The sequence below is a fragment of the Ammospiza caudacuta genome, chromosome 19 (genome assembly GCF_027887145.1).
Source record: "Ammospiza caudacuta isolate bAmmCau1 chromosome 19, bAmmCau1.pri, whole genome shotgun sequence".
NCBI classification, from domain to species: Eukaryota; Metazoa; Chordata; class Aves; order Passeriformes; family Passerellidae; genus Ammospiza; species Ammospiza caudacuta.
In genome coordinates, this window is record NC_080611.1 from 11799041 (window position 1) to 11819243 (window position 20203).

A 20203-nucleotide genomic window follows, 5' to 3' on the forward strand; every position below is an offset into this window, starting at 1 on the left:
CCTCCGCTCGGGGCTGGGCCGCTTGGGGACAACCCCGGGGATCCATAGGGATCACCCTCAGCTGTGCCAAGCTCTCCCAAAAACCCCAATGGACTTTCAGGGGGGACATAGAGCAGATCATGGGATCCAAGCCCTCCTCACCCCATGACAGAGCAGGGATGACCAAAGACGTTCCCCCTGCCCGGGGAGGGGGCTCTGGCGGGTCCCTACCGGGTGTAGATGCCGTTCTTCCTGCAGAAGGAGTTCTTGACCGAGAGGCGGCGGTTGTTGAGCTCCAGGGCGGGGAAGCTGCCCTCGTCCAGGCTCACCATCTCGCCGTGGCTCAGGGCGGCCGCCTTGGAGCTGTTCCCTGCGGGATGGGATGCTCAGCCTCCCCCAGGCCCCGGGCAGGCAGCACAGCACGGCCCCGGGGATGGGGATGGCCCCGGGGATGGGGATGGCACCAGGGATGGGGATGGCCCAAGGCTGGGGTTGTGCAGGCTCCAGAGTCACCCAGGGCTCTCCTGGGGACAGCCAGGAGGTGCCAGCCCTGCCCTGCCCCAGTGCCCCCAGCTCCCCACTCTGGGCTGTTTGCTTAACGAGGAGCTCTGGATTTTCCCCACAATTTGAGCCCTTGACAGAGCTAAGAAAACAGAGCTGTGTTTGGCTAATCCCAGTGACCTCGGCGAGCCCCCGGGCTGTTCTGCCTGCACAGCTGTCTGTGGGACAAACCCTTCATTTCATCCCGGGCTCTCAGTGCTCTCTGGGACACCACAGCCCCGCTATGGGGTGGCTCTGGGGCTCTGCAGGAGCTGCTCCCAAGGAGGGGTCTCCACACAGACCCCAAAGGCAGGGAGAGACCCCAAGAGGCTCCCACAGGAGCAGGAGGGTCCTGTCCCCCACAGCACACTCCCTCACCCACCTGAGTCTGACTTCTTGGAGTATTTCTTGCTCTGGCCGCGGATGATGAGCACGAAGACGAGGAGGAGGATGAAGATGAGTCCCACCAGGGCGATGACCACCAGGAACCACCACTCCTCATAGAACGGGTTGGTTTTCTGGGCTGGGGCACAGCAGGGAGGGTCAGAGGGGGACAGAGACGTGGGGACAGCCCTCTGCAGAGCACAGGGTCGCTTGGGGAACTTTGTGAGGCTTGGATCCCCAAAAAGGGACGGGGACTTGGAAAGGGGGTGCTGGTGGTGGGACTGGGGCTCTGTAGGAGCCAGGGGTGGGTTCAGCGATGGCCACAAGAGCAGAGCAACAGCAGGACCCTCCCTCTGGCCCAGGGGGGCCCTGGAACCCACCTGACACGGAGGGGGAAGGGGTGCTGGGGGTCCCGTAGCCGTAGTCATTGACAGCAATGACTCGGAAGTCGTAGCTGACCCCCTGCTTGAGGATGTCCATGCTGAAGGTGTAGGAGGTCACCTCCTTGGGGATGTCTTTGATGAGGATGTCCCAGAGCCCCTCATCTGGAAGAGAAAACGAGGCCGGGGTTTTAGGGCTGGGGTTTTAGGGCTGGGATTTTGGGGCTGGGATTTTGGGGCTGGCTCTGCAGGACACCCCAGGGCCAGGGGTGCTGTCCCTCCATCCACCAGCCCTGCAGGTGCTGCCCTTGCCATCAGCCTCACTCAGCAGCATTTTCTTCACAGACACTGCGTTCTAACGCCCAACCCAGGTCAGCACTCCCTGCCTCAGTTTCCCCTCTCCTGACTGTCGCCATCATATTTTATAGAAAAATCCCTTCACCAGGATTTTTCTCCTGGGAAGTTGAGAAGCCTCAGAGAAAAAGGAAAACAATAAATATCTCATTTGCCTCTTCTGTGTTTTGCTGCTTTGGAATGTGGTTTGGAGATTGTTTATCCAACAGGCGGCTGTTTGATTGGTTTCATGTGAATTGTTTTGAGTTAATGACCAATCACAGTCAGGCTGTGTCAAGACTCCTTCCAGAGTCACGAGTTTTCCTTATCATTCTTTGTAGCCTTCTGTCTGTATCCTTCATTCTTTAGTATAGATTTAATATAGCATTCTTTAATATCATACAGATCATAAAACAATAAATCAGCCTTCTAAGAAGGTGGAGTCAGATTCATCAATTCCTCCTTCGTCCTGGGGACCCAGCACACAGCACACCTGAGCCCACCTGAGCAAACACCACCCATCCCCACCTGAGACGCAGTGGTACCTGAGGGCCGGGCCTCGATGACGTATCTGGTGATGGGACCCTGGCCAGGGTCCCCACTGGACCAGTGGATGGTGATGGCCGAGCCATAGCGGGAGATGAAGGGTTCTCCAGGGGGGCCAGGGGCACCTGGGGACCAGAGCACAGCTGGAGGCAGGGCCACAAACTGGCCCAGACCCCGCTCCATCTCCTCGCCCTGCGTGTCCCCAGTTGTCCCCCGTACCTTCCCCGGGCCCCGTGGTGATGTTGGCCTCGACATCCGGCCCGTAGGCGAAGGTTTTGGCGCGGACTCGGAAGCGGTAGGTGACGCCCTCGGCCAGGTCCTTGACCTTCATCCACAGCGGGCTGCTCCCCTTCACATCCACGGTCACGATCTTGCTGACACCTGCAGGGACAGGGGCTGAGCCGGGTCCCCCCCAGCCCTGCCCGCTGCCCCCGGCCCTGCCCTCACCATCCACGGGCGTGCAGGGCTCATAGACCAGCCTGTAGCCCTCGAGGATGCCGTTGGGCAGCGCTGGTGGCTCCCAGGACACGTTCACTGAGGTGGTGGTCAGCTCGCTGAAGCGGATGGAGCCGGGAGCGCTGGGGGCTGCCAGGGGGACAGGGGGACAGGGCCAGCTCAGCGCTCCAGGGGACACCTCCAGCACCAGCCAGCCCCTGTCCCTGCCTCCACCCTGATGCTGAAGGGTTCCACGGGGCAATGAGTCTCCTTGCGTCCTCCCAAAACCCTCATCATCCTCAAGCTTAAACATTCACCTGCATGCAACCCCACCCCACAAAACCACTGGATGCTCTGCTCGGGATTGCAGCATGAATCCCTGGAGCAGGACCCATGGAGACACGTCCCCAGGGAGCCCAGGGGCAGGAGGGTGCCAGGGGAGCCGTGCCACGGGCCCCACCTGCCTGCTGTGTCCGTGCCCTCACGGGCACGCTGCGGGGCCCGTCGCCCGCGGCGTTGAAGGCGGCCACGCTGACCCAGTAGGAGGTGTAGCCCGTCAGGTTCTTCAGCTTCACGCCGGTCTCGGGCAGGAAAAGGGTCTTGACCTTCGCGCTCTGGTTCTGCCGCTGCTCCTCCCAGAAGTGGATCTGCAGGATAAGAGTGGGGAGCTGGATGAGGAACGGGTCTGACGCAGCTCGGCTTCCCTGAGCCCCCAAATGGCCCTGCCCAGGCTCCTGAGCCTCTGTCCCAGCCTGGTGGCTCCAAATGTGCCCAAAGGAATGGAACAGCCCCTCCTCCAGGCTGCGCTGGGCATCAGGCAGGGCTGGCATTGCCAGGGTGTGCTGAGATCACCTTCGAGCCATGCCTGATTCCCGCGGGATGGGGACAAGCAGGAGGAATCACAACGGATGGGGACCGGGAGGTGTCTGGAGCATGGGCTGGGTACAACGGCTGCATCCTAATGAACACCAACTGCACCTGGGCTGCATCTTGACACATCCCTGTGCATCCCAACTGCACCTGGGCTGCATCCCAACACATCCCTGTGCATCCCAACTGCACCTGGGCTGCATCCCGACACATCCCTGTGCATCCCAACACATCCCTGTGCATCCCGACACATCCTGGCTCTATCCCAGCACATCCCTGTGCATCCCAACACATCCCTGTGCATCCCGACACATCCTGGCTCTATCCCAGCACATCCCTGTGCATCCCAGCACATCCCTGTGCATCCCAACACATCCCTGTGCATCCCGACACATCCTGGCTCTATCCCAGCACATCCCTGTGCATCCCAGCACATCCCTGTGCATCCCAACTGCACCTGGGCTGCATCCCAACACATCCCTGTGCATCCCAACACATCCCTGTGCATCCCGACACATCCTGGCTCTATCCCAACACATCCCGACACATCCCTGCTCTATCCCGATGCATCCCTGTGCATCCCGACACATCAAGGCTCTATCCCGGTGCATCCCAATACAGGAGCAGGAGGGTCCTGTCCCGACAATTTCTGGCTGTATCCCGACACATCCCGGTCGCATTCCAGGGCCGACGGCGCCATCTGCTGCTCCTCCGCCGCTCGGCACCGGGATGGGCCCCCCGGCATCCTCCCAGAGCCCCTTCCCCAAAACCACCCACAGCATCCGCACCCTGCGCCCCCCAGGGGTTCAGCCCAGAGCCCCCCCGGGCGGGCGGCAGCCCCCAGGGCACCGGAGGTACCTTGTAGCCCTGGATGTCGCCGTTCTGGCTCTCCACGGGCGGCGGCTCCCAGGTGACATCCAGCTGCGTGGCCGTCACCGCCTGCACGGCCACGTTGCGGGGCGCTGCGGTGGGCACTGTGCCGAGGAGGGGACGCGGTCACTGCGCTGATTGGGGTCCCAGCACAGCCGAGCCCCTTCCTGCAGCCCCCAGCCGTGCCAGGACTCACCTGCTTCCCCCACAAACACCTCCTGGGGGGGGCTGGGGGGCCCCTCGCCCACGGCGTTGTAGACGCTCATCCGGATCTCGTAGCGCCGGTGCTTGCTCAGGTCTGGGGGACAAAGGGAGAGTGGGACCCTCCCCGGGATGGGGCAGCCCCCGGGGGACCTGGCAGAGCCCCCCTGGGTGGGCAGAAGGGGGTGTCCCCAAGGAGCAGCTGGATGGGGCACAGGGGTTCCAGCTGGCCCTGCAGTGCAGGGACACACAGGGGTGGCACTGGGGACACACAGGGGTGACAGTGAGGGACACACAAGGGTGGCACTGGGGACACACAGAGGGAGGTGGGGGACACACAGGGGTGGCACTGGGGGACACACAGGGGTGGCCACTTACTGTCCAGCTCGTACTGGGTGAGGGACACCTCGCTGAGGTTGTGCACGGCATAGACAGCTGGGCAGGAGAACAGGGGGGGTTAGTGCAGGGCAGGGGGGGCTCCTGCCTCTGAGCCCCCACCCCACCATGGGCCAGGGGTCCCCAGAAATGGCCTGGCACCCCCAGGCGCCAACAGGGCTGTGACAGCACTGAGGAGCATTTCCAACCTCCAGCCCCATCCCCTGAGTGCCACCAGCCGGGTTTGGGCATTGGGGTCCCCACAGAGGACAGGGCCAGGCCCTGCCTTGGGCTCTGCCCTTGTCACTCGTGTCCCTGCTGCCAGCAGAGGGGATGTGACCCTGTTGCCTGCAGGGGCTGGGGACACCCAGCAGGATGTCACACAGAGGATGTCACACAGCCAGTGTTAGGTGCAGACACCCCTGTGAGGTTCAGATTTGTGGACGCAGTGGGACAGAGCCAGTAACAACACCAAAGGACATTTAGGGACCACAGCCCTGGTGGCACAAGGGAACAGGTGACAGCTCCAGGGGCACAGCCTGACCCTGGTACCGGGGAGATGCTGTGGGTGCTGCACTGCTCAGATCCCAGCTGCCACCCCAGGCCAGCCCAGCCCCTGTCCCGGGGTCCCTGTGGGCACTCACGGGTGGCGCTGGGGTGGCCGAGGCCGCGCAGGGCGAAGCCCCTCAGGCTGTCGTGCAGCAGCTCCCGGTAGCGCAGCCGGAACCCCAGCAGGATCCCGTTGATCTTGTCCTCAGCCGGGGGCTGCAGGGCGGGCAGGGAGGGCAGTCAGGGGCCGCTCTGCTCCAGGGCTCCCTGGCACCCTGGTGCCACCTCGGTGCCACTCCCCGGGCAGGGCAGAGGGGACGGTACCTGCCAGCGGATGAGCACCGACGTGGTGGTGTGGGGGGTGATGGAGAGGATGGTGGGCGCCTCCTCGGGGGCTGTGGGGGAGAGGAGGGTGGTGAGGCTCCGGAGACGCCCAGGACAAAGGAGGATTTGTTCCCTCGGCCACGGAGCCGCTGTCCCTGCCCCGGGAGGTGCTGACCCGCCTGCAGGGTGGTCAGGGACTCCGACTCCTCGCTGTACTCGCTGTCCCCGATGTCGTTCGTCGCCTTCACACGGAACTTGTAGGAGGTGAAGGGTTTCAGCCTGCAGGGAGCAGAGCGGGATGGGGACGGGGCAGCCAGGGGGTCACCCCCGAGCCACCTCCCTCCCACCTCGCCATCGCTCCCCAGCGCTTCTCACGCCGTGGGGAAACTGAGGCACGGGGAACGCACCCGGAGCATCCCCAGCCACTCCCCAGCGCTTCTCACGCCGTGGGGAAACTGAGGCACGGGGAAACCACCCTGATCATCACCCCCCACGGCATCCCCAGCCCCTCACCAGCACTTCTCACGCCGTGGGGAAACTGAGGCACGGGGAAAGCACCCGTAGCATCATCCCCCACGGCATCCCCAGCCGCTCACCTGTCCACGACGAAGGCGGTGGCGTTGTGGCTGACGGGGGCGGAGTGCAGAGCCCACTGTCCGTCGGGCAGCTCGCGGCTCTGCACGGTGTAGTAGCGCACGGGGGACAGCCCGTCGCTGCCCGGCTCCCAGGACAGCAGCACGCTGCGCGCCCGCACCTCCTCCTGCTGCGCCAGCGGCTTCCCGGGGGGCTGCGGCCGGGCTGGGGGAGGCGAGGGGCTGCGAGCGCTGCGGGGGCACCGCCAGCCGCCCCCCGCCCCGGCCCGGAGCCCCGTCCTTACCTCGCTTCTCGGTGGTGACCACCAGCGCCTCGGCCGGCTCGCCCCAGCCCTTGCGGCTCTGCGCGGCGACACGGAACAGGTAGGTGGCCTCGGGCTGCAGGCCGGTGGCCGTGAACTGCCGGGCGCCGGCGTCCAGCACCTCCACGGCGGCCGCGGGCAGCGCCGAGGTGTTGAGGCGGTGGCTGACCCGGTAGGCTGCGGGGAGGGAGCGCAGTGGGGACGCCGGGGAGGGGACACCAGCCTGGAGCCACCCCGTCCATCCCAACCTGCTCGCACCCAGCCCGGGACCAGCATCCGAGCAGGGAATTTCACCCCTGAGGGTACCGAGATGCTCAGGAAGCTGGTCCCTGACAATCCCTGTCCCCACAGGACCTCTGTATCCCTCTGCAGAGCATCCCAGTGTGGCTCCCTGTCGCAGACATCTTTTTATGAAAAATCCTTTCCTTAAGATTTTTTCCTCCTGAGAAGCTGACGGGCCTCAGGAACAAATGTAAGCATTGGTTATCTGCTGCTGTGGAATACAACAGGTGCATCTGTGATTGGTCTCATGTGGATCTTTATAATTAATGGCCAATCACAGTCAGCTGGCTTGGACAGAGAGTGTGGGACAGCTGCCTTTGTTATCATTCTTTTCTATTCTTAGCCAGCCTTCTGATGAGAACTTTTTCTTCTATTCTTTTAGTATAGTTTTAATGTAATATATATCATAAAATAATAAATCCGGCCTCCTGAAATGTGGAGTCAGATCCTCATCTCTTCCCTCATCCTGGGACCCCTGTGAACACGGTCACAGCCCACCCCAGGCGCTCCCCACCTACCCAGGATGACGCCGTTGGGGGCTGCTGGAGGCTGCCAGATGAGCCTCACCAAGGTGGTCCTCACCTCAGGAAAGAGGAGCCCCACGGGGGGCCCGGGCACTGCAGGGGGACAGATTGGAGTCACTGGGGAGTGGGGAAAAGATCCCAACCCCTGGGAGCCCTGGGTGTGCTGGGCAGGGCGAGAGGGATCGCCCCAGAGAACAGGGATGGGATGGGATCAATCACCCAGGGATGGGATCAATCACAGAGGGATGGGAGGGGATCAATCACCCAGGGATGGGATGGGATCAATCACCCATGGACTGGATGGGATCAATCAGCCAGGGATAGGGTGGGATCAATCACCCAGCCCACCCAGGTGCTGCCACCCACCATCATCCAGCGTCCTCTCGAGGACAGGAGGCCGGCTGGGGACACCGTCGCCCATCCTGGTGAAGGCCAGCACCCGGATCTCGTACAGGGTGTACTTGGCCAGCCCGGTGAGCTGGGCACTGTGGGAGGCATTGCCCTCTGCCAGCCAGAACCGGGCACGGGCCTCCGAGCCTTTCTCCTTGTACAGGACCTGGAACACAGCCCGTGTGACACGGCCAGTGTGACATGGCCAGCGTGACACGGCCAGTGTGACATGGCCCGTGTGACACAGCTGGGCCACCAGCTCCTTGGGGGTGGCACATTTAGGAACCCCACACCTGCAGGGTGATTCCCCCAGGGAAAGCTGTGCTGCCCACGGGCAGGAGCTCACCTTGTAGCCCAGGATGAGCCCGTTGCAGTCAGCCTCAGGAATGTCACCCCATCGGACCAGCAGGCTGCTGGAGGAGGTGGCCACTGCTGACACATTGCTGGGGCCGGAGGAGGGCACTGGAGGGGGCAGCAGAGAGGGTCAGTGGCCAGATTGGCCCAGGTGGGTGCCCAGTGCCCAGTGGGCAGCGGTACCTGGCCACATTGGCCCAGGTGGGTGCCCAGGCGGGCTCAGTACCTGACTCCCGCGTGCGCCCCAGCACCGGGGGGCTCCAGGGCCCGGGCCCGATGGCATTGAAGGCCTGGACCTGCACCCGGTACTCGGTCCACTCCTGCAGGTCCTCGATGGTGAACTCCCTCTCGACGCGGTCACGGATCAGCTGCAGCGCCGGCTGCCCCCGCCCGTCCGCCCGGGCGTACCGGATCCTGTAGCCCACCGAGTCGGGGCTCCCGTTGTACTCCTGCTCCAGGAGGGGCTGCCAGGGACAGCCGCTGTCACTGCTGATGTCCCCTCCAGCTCCATCCCCCTTCAGACCCCCAGACCCCCTCACCATCCAGCGCAGCCACAGGCTGGTCTCGCTGGCCGTCCTCAGGGTGACATTGGCAGGGGCCATGTCCGGGGGGGCCTGCAGGGTCTGGATCCTCCTGGAGGGCAGGCTGGGTGGGCTGGTGCCCACGATGTTCACCTGCCGCATGCGGAAACTGAGGGACGAGAGGAGAGGGGGTCACGGTGTGGGCTGAGAGGGCTCCAGTCCCCTGGGGAGGACAATGGGGTCACAGTGAGGGAGCCAGGGATGGCAGCATGGCACCAGCCTGGCACTTGCCTGTAGTAGGTGTAGGGCTTCAGGTTGGGCACCTCCATGGAGCGCGTGTCGGGCTCATTGGCCAGCTGGTGCACGAGCCCCCACTCGCCAGCCTCGCCATTCTGGCCCACCTGTGGGGCGGCAGTGGGGTCAGTGGGGTGAGCTGCCCCCAAACACCTCCTGAGCCCCTTCCCGAGCCCCCCTGTACCTGTGCCTCCACCTGCCAGCGGGAGATGGAGGTTTTGCCATCGTAACCTGGGCGGAACTGGATGGTGACGGAGCGGGGGCCGATGTTGGAGATGCCCAGGTTGGTGGGGGCACCGGGGAGCTCTGTGGGGACAGGGCAGGGTGGGTGACACCGGCCGCTTGTCCCCAACACTGTGCACGGCCCTCCAGCACCCCAAGAGCACAGGGCTCACCTGGGGGGACCCCCGAGGAGATGGTGGAGGAGGAGAGCTGTCCCTGTCCCTTGGAGGTCATGGCGGCCACCTCGATGGTGTAGGTGGTGAGGGCGGTGAGGCCGGTGACGCGGTACTCCAGGGTGACGTTAGGCAGGTAGTGCGTCACCCGCGTGTTGGTGCGGTTGTACTCCTCCCAGGAGATCCGGTACCCTGGAATGCACCCCTGCATTGCCTACCCCTGCAGTGTCACCTTTGCATTGTCACCCTTGCATTGCCCACCCCTGCAGCGTCACATCTGCATTGTCACCCCTGCATTGCCCACCCCTGCAGCGCCCACCCCACAGGCTGTGTGGGGACAGGGGTGGGACAGGGCAGGTGGGACAGGGCAGGACAAAGGGGAGATGCTGTGGGAGAGAAAAAGGACACATGAATGTGACCACAGGGCGGCAATGGGACACAGGGGACACTGCTGCAGAGCAGGAATGGGACAAGAAAAAAGGGAAGTGTTGCGGGGTGGGAAAGACAGCAATGCCAGAGCCAGCACCTGCTGCCGCTCCCTTACCCGTCAGGATCCCGTTCTTCTCCAGCGGCTCCTGCCAGCTGACCTTCAGGGACGTATCCAGGATGTCACTGAAGCTCAGGTGCCCCACGGGGCCAGGCACTGCCCAAAAACACCCAAACACTCAACGCCCAAGCACAGAATCCCTCGGCACCCACGGGACCCCCTTGGATGGAGCCGGGGCGCGGGCAGGGTCCGTCCCGAGGGGTGGGAGCCTCCCCGTACCGTCCTCGTGGGTGCGCACCAGCTGCGGGGGGCTGCGCGGGCCGTCGCCGGGCGTGGTGAAGCACAGCACCGAGGTCAGGTACTCGGCGAACTTGCGCAGCCCCGGCACGTAGCCCACGTGCACGCTGTCCTGGAAGTTGGGCCGCACCGTCACCACCGTGGCCTCGTCCTCGTGCTCCGGCTCCCAGGCGATGAGCTGAAGGGGAAAGGAGATGCCATGAAGGTTCTCCGTGCCAAAAACACCACCTCCGGCCGCCTCTTATTAATTAGGCGTTGATTAACGATCAATTAAACAGCGCCGGCACCCAGCGCTCCCCGCACCGTTACGGAGCTGTGATTAACTCCATCGATAACGGGATCCCCCCCTTGCCCGCATCCTGGGCATTTAATTGGTGTTGTGCAAGATAGCCTCTAGCAACTTAATTAAACACTAATTAGGCCCTAAAAATACTAATCAAAAATACTAAGTGGCGTTTAATAGGAATGTTAAATATCCTGCTCACGCTGGTTATCTCATTGAGCGGCAATTAAATTCCCGAACTTCTTTCGAGTGGATTAAAACACAAGTTTAATGTTTTAATTCTATTTCATTAATGTAAATTTGAATTAATTGCAATTTGGAGTTAATTACAGAGCATGGGAGACTCCGAGCCCACGCAAGTGTTAAATAACAGTAAATATTATTTTAGCAGTCAGAAGAGAGCCAATTAAAATCGGGGATTTCAGCGAGGAGGAGCCAAGACAGTTTGTGAAGGCTGACCAAGTTTTCCCCACAGGCTGCTCTGGTTTTGGGAATCACCCTCACCTTGTAGCCCTGGTTGATGCCGTTGATGAACTGGGGACTGGGGGGGTTCCAGGTGAAGCGGATGGTGGTGGAGTTGGTGGCCTCAGCCTGCACATTCCCTGGAGGCACCGTGGGCACTGCCAGGATGAAGGGACAGCTCACAGGGACAGCTCCATGAGGTCCCCTCCATCAGCTGGGTGCCCACTCCAGGTCATCCTTGCCCAGCACCTCCACACCCATCCTCCTGCCTCCCATCCCATCCCATCCCATCCCACCAATGGCACCCCACTGATGCTGTCGGGGTGCCCACCCTGACTGCCCCTGCCTACCTCCCTGCAGCGTCCACTCTGTGACCTTCATGCTGTAGACCCCCAGACCAGCACTGTTGTAGGCGGCCACCTCAATCTCGTAGTTGGTCCAGATGATGAGGTCCTCCAGCAGGAGGTTGTTGACCTCGGCGTTGGTGATGTTCTTGAACTGGTACCCCACGGGCAGCCCGGCCAGGCAGTACCTGGGCACCAGGAGCCGTCAGAGCTGCCACTGTCCCCACCAACACAAGGTCTGGATCCCTGGGCACCCCAGCTGGCACCTACCGGATGATGTAGCCCTTGAGGACCCCGTTCTGGTGGCTCTCGGGGGGCGGCTGCCACTGGATCATGATGGACTGGTTGGTGCGGCCGCTGGCGATGACGTTCTGGGGGGGCGCCGAGGGCGGCTCCTCGGGCAGGGACACCCTGCAGGGACAGGGCAGGGTGAGCATCGGGGTCACCAGCCAGCCCCCCAGGACCCCCCCAGGCCGGGCCTCACCTCTCCGTGTCCTTGCTGAACTGTCCCCTGCCCACGTCGTTCACGGCACACAGGCGGAACTGGTAGGAGCGAGCGGGCACCAAGCCCCGCACTGTCACCGATGTCACCTCGGGGTCCACGCTGGCCAGCAGCACGGTCCAGGGCGCATCTGTGGGGAGAGGGGACAGCAGGGTGGGGACCTGGCCTGCAGGACACTGAGGTCACCCGCCTGGCTGACCCATCCCGGGGTCCCCGAGCAGCGTCCCCTGCAGCAGGGTGACACTGGGGACCTCTCAGGGGGTGGCAGCAGCCCCTTACTGTTCTCGGAGACCTCCACGACGTAGCGGAGCAGGGGGCTGTTGCCGTCGAAGGGCTTGGCCCAGGTGAGGTTGATGGCCCGTTTCTCCTGCGGGCTCAGGGCGGCCGCGGGGCTCTCGGGGGCGTGGGGGAGCTGCCTGGACAGGGGGGTTAGGAGGGAAGGAGGGACGGGGGGCACAGCCCCGGGGTGCTGGCAGGGTGAGGGGGGTCTCACCGGACTCGGAGGTGGGCGCTGCGCGAGTCGTTGCCCCCGGCCGAGATCACCTTGCAGGTGTAGGTGCCGATGTCACCCGACCAGGTCTGGGAGATGTGCAGGGTGCCCACCTCGTCCAGCCGCACCCGGGGGCCGCTCTCGGGGCCCAGCGGAGCCCCGTCCTTCTCCCACACGTACCTGTGCCAGGGGGAGCCAGGTGTGCTGGTGCCCCACAGCCCCCAGCGAGCACAGGGGACAGGGGCTCGCTGTCACAGGGCACCAGGGGGCACTGCAGGACCACCAGCGCGGGTTCTGAGGAAGGAGACCCCCATCTCCCTCCCCAGGACAGCACTGACAGCAGCCAGGTGAGCATCCTGGGGGTGCCTGGAATCCCCAAACCTCTCCCTCACCTGACGTCCACGCTGGGGTCATGGGTGACCCCGCAGCTCATGACAGCCTTGGTGCCTTTGATGACACTCTGGTCCTGTGGCGGGTCTGTGATACGTGTCCTTGCTGTGGGGGGACACAATGACCCACCAGCACTGCAGGGGTGGCACCAGCAGGGACAGCCCCAAAACCCAGCACCCATCCCCAGAGAGCTCCATCCCACAGCACCGGGGCGGTCCCACAGCCATTGGGGCGGGTCCCTCCCTTCCCTGGCCCACCGTGAGCCCCTTACCCCAGACCACCAGGTCTGCAGAGGCCTCGTCCACGCCGCGGGAGTTGGTGGCCAGGCAGGTGTAGGTGCCAGCGTCAGACAGGTGCGCGGGGCTCACCAGGAGGCTGCCCGACTCCAGCAGGGTGAAACGGGGCAGCTGCACCGAGCCGCTGGCCAGGACCCGCTCCCCTGGGGACACGGTGGGGACCGTCAGCGCCACGGCCACCGGGGCAGCGAGGACAGGCTCCAGGCCCCTCCCCAGCCCTGTACCTTTCTGCCAGGTGATGGCCGGGCGTGGCGCCCCCGAGGTCTCGCAGTTGAGGATGACGGCCATGCCGTCGATCACCGTGCTGTCCTGGGGACCCCGCGTGATGTTGGGGGCGATGCCTGCGGGGCACAGAGGTGCACAGCCCCCCTGAATCCCCTCTCTGTGCTGTGCCCAGCCTGGATCTCTGACCCAGAAGAGTTTCCTGGGCTCTCTGAGCTGTCTGTGGCCCACCACCCAGGGCAAAGGGGAGGTGGCACCTACTGGTCACGGCCAGGTACGTGGTGGTCTGCACCTCGCCGGCCGCGTTGCGGGCGAAGCACTGGAACATTCCGGTGTCGTCGGGGAGCAGCCCGCTGATCTGCAGGCTGCCGTCCTCCAGCAGCTGGAAACGGGGCAGCTTCTCCAGCTGCAGCAGGGCAGCGTCCTTGTACCAGGCCATCTCGGGAGGGGGGACACCTGCAGGGGGACGGGCACGTCAGGCACGGGCTGGTGGTGGCGCATGGAGGGTGCCGGGGAGCAGCTCACCCTTGGCCTGGCAGGGGATGGCCACCACCTTCTCCATCTCGGCCGTGATGTGCCTCTCCGGCTCCCTGATGAACTGAGGGGGCTCTGCAGAGGGAAGGAGGAAATGGGAACGGGGGCAGAGCCTCTCCCCAGGGTCCTTGGGATGACCCGTGTCACTCCTGTCACCTCCCAGCCCTGCCCTGGGGCTGAGCCCGCCCCAGATCATGGCCTGCGTGGTCTGATCGTGGGCAGGAGATCGTCCAGCACAGACACAGGGAGGTGCCAATGGACAGGAGCTGACCCAGCAGGGGCAGAAGCTCACCCAGCATGGACAGGGAGGTGCCCATGGGCAGGAGATGACCCAACATGGACAGGAGCTCACCCAGCACAGACAGGAAGGTGCCCAAGGGCGGGAGATAACCCGACATAGACAGGGAGGTGCCAATGGACAGGATCTCACCCAGCACGGACAGGGAGGTGCCCAGGGACAGGAGCTGACCCAGCAGGGGCAGGAGCTCACCCAGCACGGACAGGAAGGCCCCGGCAGTGACAGCAGGGACGCTGCTGCTGCGCAGCACAGCCTGGCACTCGTAGAAGCCGCTGTCGCTCAGGGTGGGGTGCAGGATGGTCAGCCGCCGGCTGTAGTCGCTGATCCCGCTGGACACGGGCTCCCCGTCCTTCTTCCAGACGATGTGCAGCTTCATCAGTGGCCTGGGGGCCAGGGAGTGTCAAGAACCAGCTCCAGCTTCCCTGGAGGATCCCACCCCGCTCCAGCTCACAGGACTCCGGTGGGAAGGGACCTCCCTGCATCCCACATGTCCCAGGAGTGTAGTGGGAAGGGGTTTAGGAGCACCCAGCCCCTAAATCCCCCTTGGGCAATGCCAACAGGGAGATTCCCCATCCTCATCCCCACCCCAGGCTCACCTGGCGTTGGCCACACACTCCATGGTCACCTCCGAGGTCCCGGCCACCACGCTGGTGTTCTTGGGAGGGACAATGATGGTGGGAGCGATGGGATCAGCTGGGCCACCCACATCTGGGGAGAGGGAGGACAGAGGGACAGCCATGAGCACCCTCTGCCACCCTGGGCTGTCCCCAGAGACGGCACCCAAATCCTCAGCTTGGAGGAGACAAAGGTGGCAGGGACCTGGTGGCTTTCCCAGCTGTCCCTAAGCTGTGTCCCCCCATGGGAGCCCTGGCACGCCACCGGGGCCACCAGGCTGGTGGCAGCGGGGAGGAGGGAGCAGGGAGTCCATAAAGCAAAATGATGGTGACAATAAAAAACCCTCATGTAGGCGCTGTAAAACTGCGATGGGCTCGAAAGCTGCTGATAGAGCTGAATCCATAAACAGGGCCTGGGATGTTTATGGAGCTCCAGGACGCCGAGGGGCGGGAGAACAGATTGATGGGGATGGGAGACAGACACACAGACAGGGATAACCTGTCCTAACCCTGTGGAGCAGCAGGAGGGGAGATGAGGAGAGCGTGACTGGACTGATGTCACCTCAGGGCATGTCCCATGGTGTCACAGGCATCTTTTATGGAAAACCCTTTCCTTAGGATTTTTCCTCCTGAGAAGCTGACAGGCCTCAGGAACAAAATGCAAACAATGATTATCTGCTGCTGTGGAATGCAACAGGTGCATCTGTGATTGGTCTCATGTGGCTGTTTCTAATTAATGGCCAATCACAGCCCAGCTGGCTTGGACAGAGAGTCTGAGCCACAAACCTTTGTTGTCATTCTTTCTTTTTTTATTCTTAGCCAGCCTTCTGATGAAATCCTATTATTTTAGTATAGTTTTAATGTAATATATATCATAAAATAATAAATCAAGCCTTCTGAAACATGGAGTCAGATGCCCGTCTCTTCCCTCATCCTCAGACCCCTGTGAACACTGTCACACCATGGGATGGACTGTCACCACCCAGAGGGGCTGGGGGACCCCTGGAATTCCTGGGGGGCCCAAAGGGACTGGGGGGACAAAACCACAGGGGTGTCCCCCAGGCAGGGGCTCCTCCAGAGCACCAGGAGCTGACAGGGGACACTGACAGGGGTGTGGGGTGTCCATGGGGTGACCCTGCAGCCCCCATTCCACAGCCCATCCCAGGGCATGGCAGGATGATGCTCTGCCTGTGACACAGCAGCGCCTGTAGCACAGCCATGAGCACCTAAATAATTTCCGAGCCAGCTGAAGTGCTAAGTCAGCAAAAACCGGAGCCTCCGAGGAGATTTACTGCAAATTAAACCTGGGGGCGAGGCAGGGGCTGGGGGGAGGGATCCAGTGCCCCCCGCACTCACTGGCCACCGTCAGGGTGATGGGCTGGCTCGTCTTGTTGTCCCCGTTCTTGTCATTGACTGCCTGCACGTAGTAACGCCCCGCGTCCGGCGCCACCGTGGACAGGATCACCAGCGTGTTCTCCAGCGTGATGGCCCTGGGAGGAGAGCAAGGTGAGGGTGAACCCATTGATCTGGGACCCTCACAGCCCACCCAGCACCCACACAGGACCCCCAGCCTCCCCCCAGGATGGGGGAACCAAGCCCTGCACCCCTCTGTCCAAGCAGAGCCCATGGGACAATGAAGATTCTGAGGACTTCTCCTTTTTTATTCCTTTTTTACTTATTGGAACAATCTAATCTGCTGGAAACATAAAATGCTGTGGGGAATATGGTTTTTTTTTTACCGTTAAATATGAGATAAAAAGGAGTTTTATCTCCTCAATCCCGCTTTGCAAATCGAAAGGAGACCAGTACAATTCCTGCATAATGGGGGTTACAAATTCAGTTCCTGCCCAGGGCTCTGGCAGCACCGGGATCTGCCACAGCTCTGTGGGGACACCTGTGTGCCGTGTTTGGCTCTACCCCACCCTCTCCCCCGCCTTCCTCCCTCCTGCTTTCATTTTTTGTGAAGAAATCCCTTCTCTGGTGACAAACAGAGCCATTAGTCACCGGGCCTGTCCCTGGGCTCTGGCACGATGTTGGTTAAACATCCTTAGTGTGGGAAATGCAGCCCCTGGGATGCTGGGGACGTTCCAGGGGGGTTCCAGGGGGGTTCTGGGGGTGCTCACACGCGGCTGCTGGGGGAGATCTTCCGTCCGTCGCGGAACCAGGTGACCTGGGGCTGGGGGAAGCTGGCGATGCGCGGCGCGGGGATGACGGCCGCCTCGCCGTGGGACACGCTCTGCTGCGTCTCGCCGTCCTCGAAGCTCCCCATGTCTGCAGAACGGGGCAGGGAATGTGCCAGGCATGGGGGGAGCCCAGGGGTGCAGAGCCAGGGCTGGGTGGGCAGCAGGGTGGGGTTTGTGGGATGGGCTCCCATGGGATGGTGCTGAGGGGTGGCCCCCAGTCCCCTCCGAGGGTGGCTCAGGGTGGGGGATGGCTCAGATGCCACGGGCTGCTCCTGGTGATCCATCCCTCATCCATCCATTCCTCCATCATCCATGGATTCCATCCATGCCTCATCCATCTATCCATCCATCCATCCATCCATCCATCCATCCATCCATCCCTCCATCCCCCCTGTGCTGGGTCAGGGACCCCATCCAAGTGTCCCCACCACAGCCAGGCTGCAGCCACAGCAGGGAGGGCCCAGTCCTGGGGCTCCCCAGCTTCTCCTGCTCCCTGTTGGTTGTTTCTAATTAATGGCCAATCACAGCCCAGCCGGCTCAGACAGAGAGTCTGAGCCACAAACCTTTGTTATCATTGCTTCTTTTTCTATTCTTAGCCAGCCTTCTGATGAAATCCATTCTTCTATTCTTTTAGTATAGTTTTAATTTAATATATATCATAAAATAATAAATCAGCCTTCTGAAACATAGAGTCAGATCCTCATCTCTTCCCTCATCCTCAGACCCCCGTGGACACCATCACCTGTCCCAGTGCCAGCAGCATCCCAGCATGGCCCTGGCTGCAGGGACAAGGTGTGGCACAGCTCCTCCATCCCCCTGCCATTCCCAGCCTGGAATCAAGCAGCAGTTGAGGGAGACTGAGGGAAGCAGGGGGCATGGAGGAGGGGGTGGGACAGGGGATTTTTATTGACTTCCTTAATTGCTGTAATTAAAAACATGTAAAGAATCCCTTTTTAACGACTTTGCCATTATCATTAGTTGTTAGCACAGCTGCCTTATTAATCTCTCATTATCCTCCTGATTTGTCACTGCTCCTCTGGAGGGGTTTGAGGGGATGGGAGTGGGGATATCCCAGAGGCAAGGGGTGACAGAGAGGGGCAGGTCCCATCGGGGGACAGAGCCACCATCCCAGGCCTCAGCACTGCCATCTCCTCCTTAAATCTCACCAGCATCACCCCAGGGGCACTCTGGATGTCACCCCAGGGTTCCTCCAATGTCCATGACCAGCACCACCCCAGGGACGCTCCGATGTCCCTGTCCCTGTCACCCCAGGGATGCTGCAGGCTCTCACGTGCTGGCCACCATTGGCACCCACCCCGGAGCTGCCCCCCGCCGCCGGGATCTGTGTCCCCGTGCGGTCCCCGCGGGGCAGGACTGTCACTTACAGGCCACCTGCACCTCGGTCTGGCGCTGCAGCAGCGCGCCCATGCGGTTGCGGACGATGCAGCGGTAGAAGCCGGCGTGGGTGCGGTCCAGCGAGGTGATCATGTACCTGCGGGAGGGGAACCAGCCGTGAGGGGACACCCGTGTCATTGTCACAGGCCCCCGGTGACAGCCCGGTGACTGTCACCCTCCCGGTCCGGGGGCTGGATGTGACCCATCGCCACAAGCTGGGTCCCACTGTCCTGAGCCCTGCCCCAGCCCCAGCAGTGACACTGCGCTCTGTTGGTGTCACCCAATCTGGATCTGAGAGCGTCCAAGTCCGGCACTGCTCCGATAAATCCTGGCTGACCCCCTTATCACCCCCCCCCCCCCGCTCTTATCAGCGGCCAGCGCCGGCGAGGAGATAAAGGAAATCACCACATCTCCTCTCCACCGGGTCCCAAGGCGGACCCCGCTGCCACCAGCGCGTCCCCAGCCCTGCAGCTCCGGTTTGATCCCCCTGGAGCACCGGGGGAGCCTCCGGGGGCCGGGCAGGAGCTGCAGCCCCGCTGCGCCCGGCGGGGAGCGCCGCGAGATAAAGCAGAGAGGGAATAAATAAATAAAGCCAGCTCAGCCCTCCTCCCTGCCCAAAAATCTAATCTCGCGTTAAAACCCGCCGCGGGCTCCTTCGGCACAGCTTTGTTTGCTCTTCTGAGAGCCGAGCGTAAATTAAACTTTCATCAGACCTGAGGAGCGCGTTCCCTGCGCACGGCAGAGGGTGGCAGGGACACAGGGCTGTGCCCTGGCCCGGCGGGACTGTCACCAAGCCGCGGTGACACCAGGCAGCCGCACACCCACACAGGGGTCACCCGTCCCCGCGGGACGAGGAGGAGGAGGAGGGACGGTGCCCTTTGGGAACGAGACCTTGAGTGTCACGGCTGATATTTAAAAACGCTCCCCAGAGGCTTTAAATAAGATATTTCAATTGCACGGAGCTGTCAGCAAGGGCTGCAGCCGCCAGGAGTAATGGGCCCGCTCTCCTTGCCGTGTCCTCGCTAATAAATCACACCGTGACTCCCCAGCGCACGCACGCCCACGGACGGACGGACGGACGGACGGATGGATGGATGGACACACAGCAGCACAGAGACACGTGTGTCCCCAAACAGATCCATGTCCTCGCTGGTGTGTCCCCCCATGGGGACAATCCAAAGCCACCAGTGCTGGCACAGCCCAAGGGACACAAACAGAGTCACAGGGAGCACCTTCAGCACAGGCCTGGCAGTGCGGTGTCCCCAAGGGCAGGACACTCCATGGGCACTCCATGGGCACTCCATGGGCACAGGGAGCCGTGTCCCCAGCCATGGACACTCCATGGGAGCTGTGTCCCCAGCCATGGGCACTCCATGGGCACTCCACGGGCACAAGGAGCCGTGTCCCCAGCCCAGGACACTCCATGGGCACAGGGAGCTGTGTCCCCAGCCCAGGACACTCCATGGGAGCTGTGTCCCCAGCCATGGACACTCCATGGGCACAGGGAGCCGTGTCCCCAGCCATGGACACTCCATGGGCACAAGGAACCGTGTCCCCAGCCCAGGACACTCCATGGGAGCTGTGTCCCCAGCCCAGGACACTCCATGGGCACAAGAAGCCGTGTCCCCAGCCATGGGCACTCCATGGGCACAAGAAGCCGTGTGCCCAGCCCAGGACACCCCAGCAGATCCAATTCCGGGGCCTGGTCCCCACACACGGGAGCTGGAGGAGTTATTGAAGCACAGCACTCGCACACACACCTCAGCAGCTGAAAATAGCCCGGAGAAAGGAAATCAATTCCCGGCTCAGCCCAGCCCGCAGTCATCAACCAAACCCGCACAGACTTTGTTCTCCCCGCTCGCCTTGCACCGAGGCTTTCATCCAAGAGCGCTCAGGTTCGGTTTCCTTCCCCCACCGCTCCTGGCTGGGAGGGGACGGGGATTGATTCCACCCCCAGTGTCACCC

At 62.5% G+C, this 20203-nt stretch overlaps 1 protein-coding gene across 1 annotated transcript in view; it reads right to left on the reverse strand.

Moving 5' to 3' along the window:
* SDK2 (sidekick cell adhesion molecule 2) overlaps window positions 1-20203 on the reverse strand; it is a 49238-nt gene that overhangs the window by 2744 nt on the left and 26291 nt on the right. Inside the window, exons 3-44 of the mRNA XM_058817309.1 lie at window positions 18229-18335; window positions 16784-16931; window positions 16017-16150; window positions 14643-14754; window positions 14239-14429; window positions 13740-13823; window positions 13476-13670; window positions 13217-13333; window positions 12968-13135; window positions 12699-12801; window positions 12310-12486; window positions 12096-12232; window positions 11799-11946; window positions 11585-11725; window positions 11321-11502; window positions 11013-11128; window positions 10208-10403; window positions 9986-10084; window positions 9442-9633; window positions 9231-9352; window positions 9044-9153; window positions 8771-8921; window positions 8458-8695; window positions 8224-8339; window positions 7854-8043; window positions 7482-7580; window positions 6664-6858; window positions 6383-6584; window positions 5962-6065; window positions 5787-5857; window positions 5552-5678; window positions 5429-5437; window positions 4917-4973; window positions 4534-4635; window positions 4326-4441; window positions 3058-3244; window positions 2610-2747; window positions 2382-2543; window positions 2162-2287; window positions 1284-1448; window positions 902-1042; window positions 211-349 (exon numbers count right to left, since the gene is read on the reverse strand). Coding sequence (XP_058673292.1) covers window positions 211-349; window positions 902-1042; window positions 1284-1448; window positions 2162-2287; window positions 2382-2543; window positions 2610-2747; window positions 3058-3244; window positions 4326-4441; window positions 4534-4635; window positions 4917-4973; window positions 5429-5437; window positions 5552-5678; window positions 5787-5857; window positions 5962-6065; window positions 6383-6584; window positions 6664-6858; window positions 7482-7580; window positions 7854-8043; window positions 8224-8339; window positions 8458-8695; window positions 8771-8921; window positions 9044-9153; window positions 9231-9352; window positions 9442-9633; window positions 9986-10084; window positions 10208-10403; window positions 11013-11128; window positions 11321-11502; window positions 11585-11725; window positions 11799-11946; window positions 12096-12232; window positions 12310-12486; window positions 12699-12801; window positions 12968-13135; window positions 13217-13333; window positions 13476-13670; window positions 13740-13823; window positions 14239-14429; window positions 14643-14754; window positions 16017-16150; window positions 16784-16931; window positions 18229-18335 — 5814 coding nt within the window. The remainder of the gene's footprint in view (window positions 1-210; window positions 350-901; window positions 1043-1283; window positions 1449-2161; window positions 2288-2381; window positions 2544-2609; window positions 2748-3057; window positions 3245-4325; window positions 4442-4533; window positions 4636-4916; window positions 4974-5428; window positions 5438-5551; window positions 5679-5786; window positions 5858-5961; window positions 6066-6382; window positions 6585-6663; window positions 6859-7481; window positions 7581-7853; window positions 8044-8223; window positions 8340-8457; window positions 8696-8770; window positions 8922-9043; window positions 9154-9230; window positions 9353-9441; window positions 9634-9985; window positions 10085-10207; window positions 10404-11012; window positions 11129-11320; window positions 11503-11584; window positions 11726-11798; window positions 11947-12095; window positions 12233-12309; window positions 12487-12698; window positions 12802-12967; window positions 13136-13216; window positions 13334-13475; window positions 13671-13739; window positions 13824-14238; window positions 14430-14642; window positions 14755-16016; window positions 16151-16783; window positions 16932-18228; window positions 18336-20203) is intronic.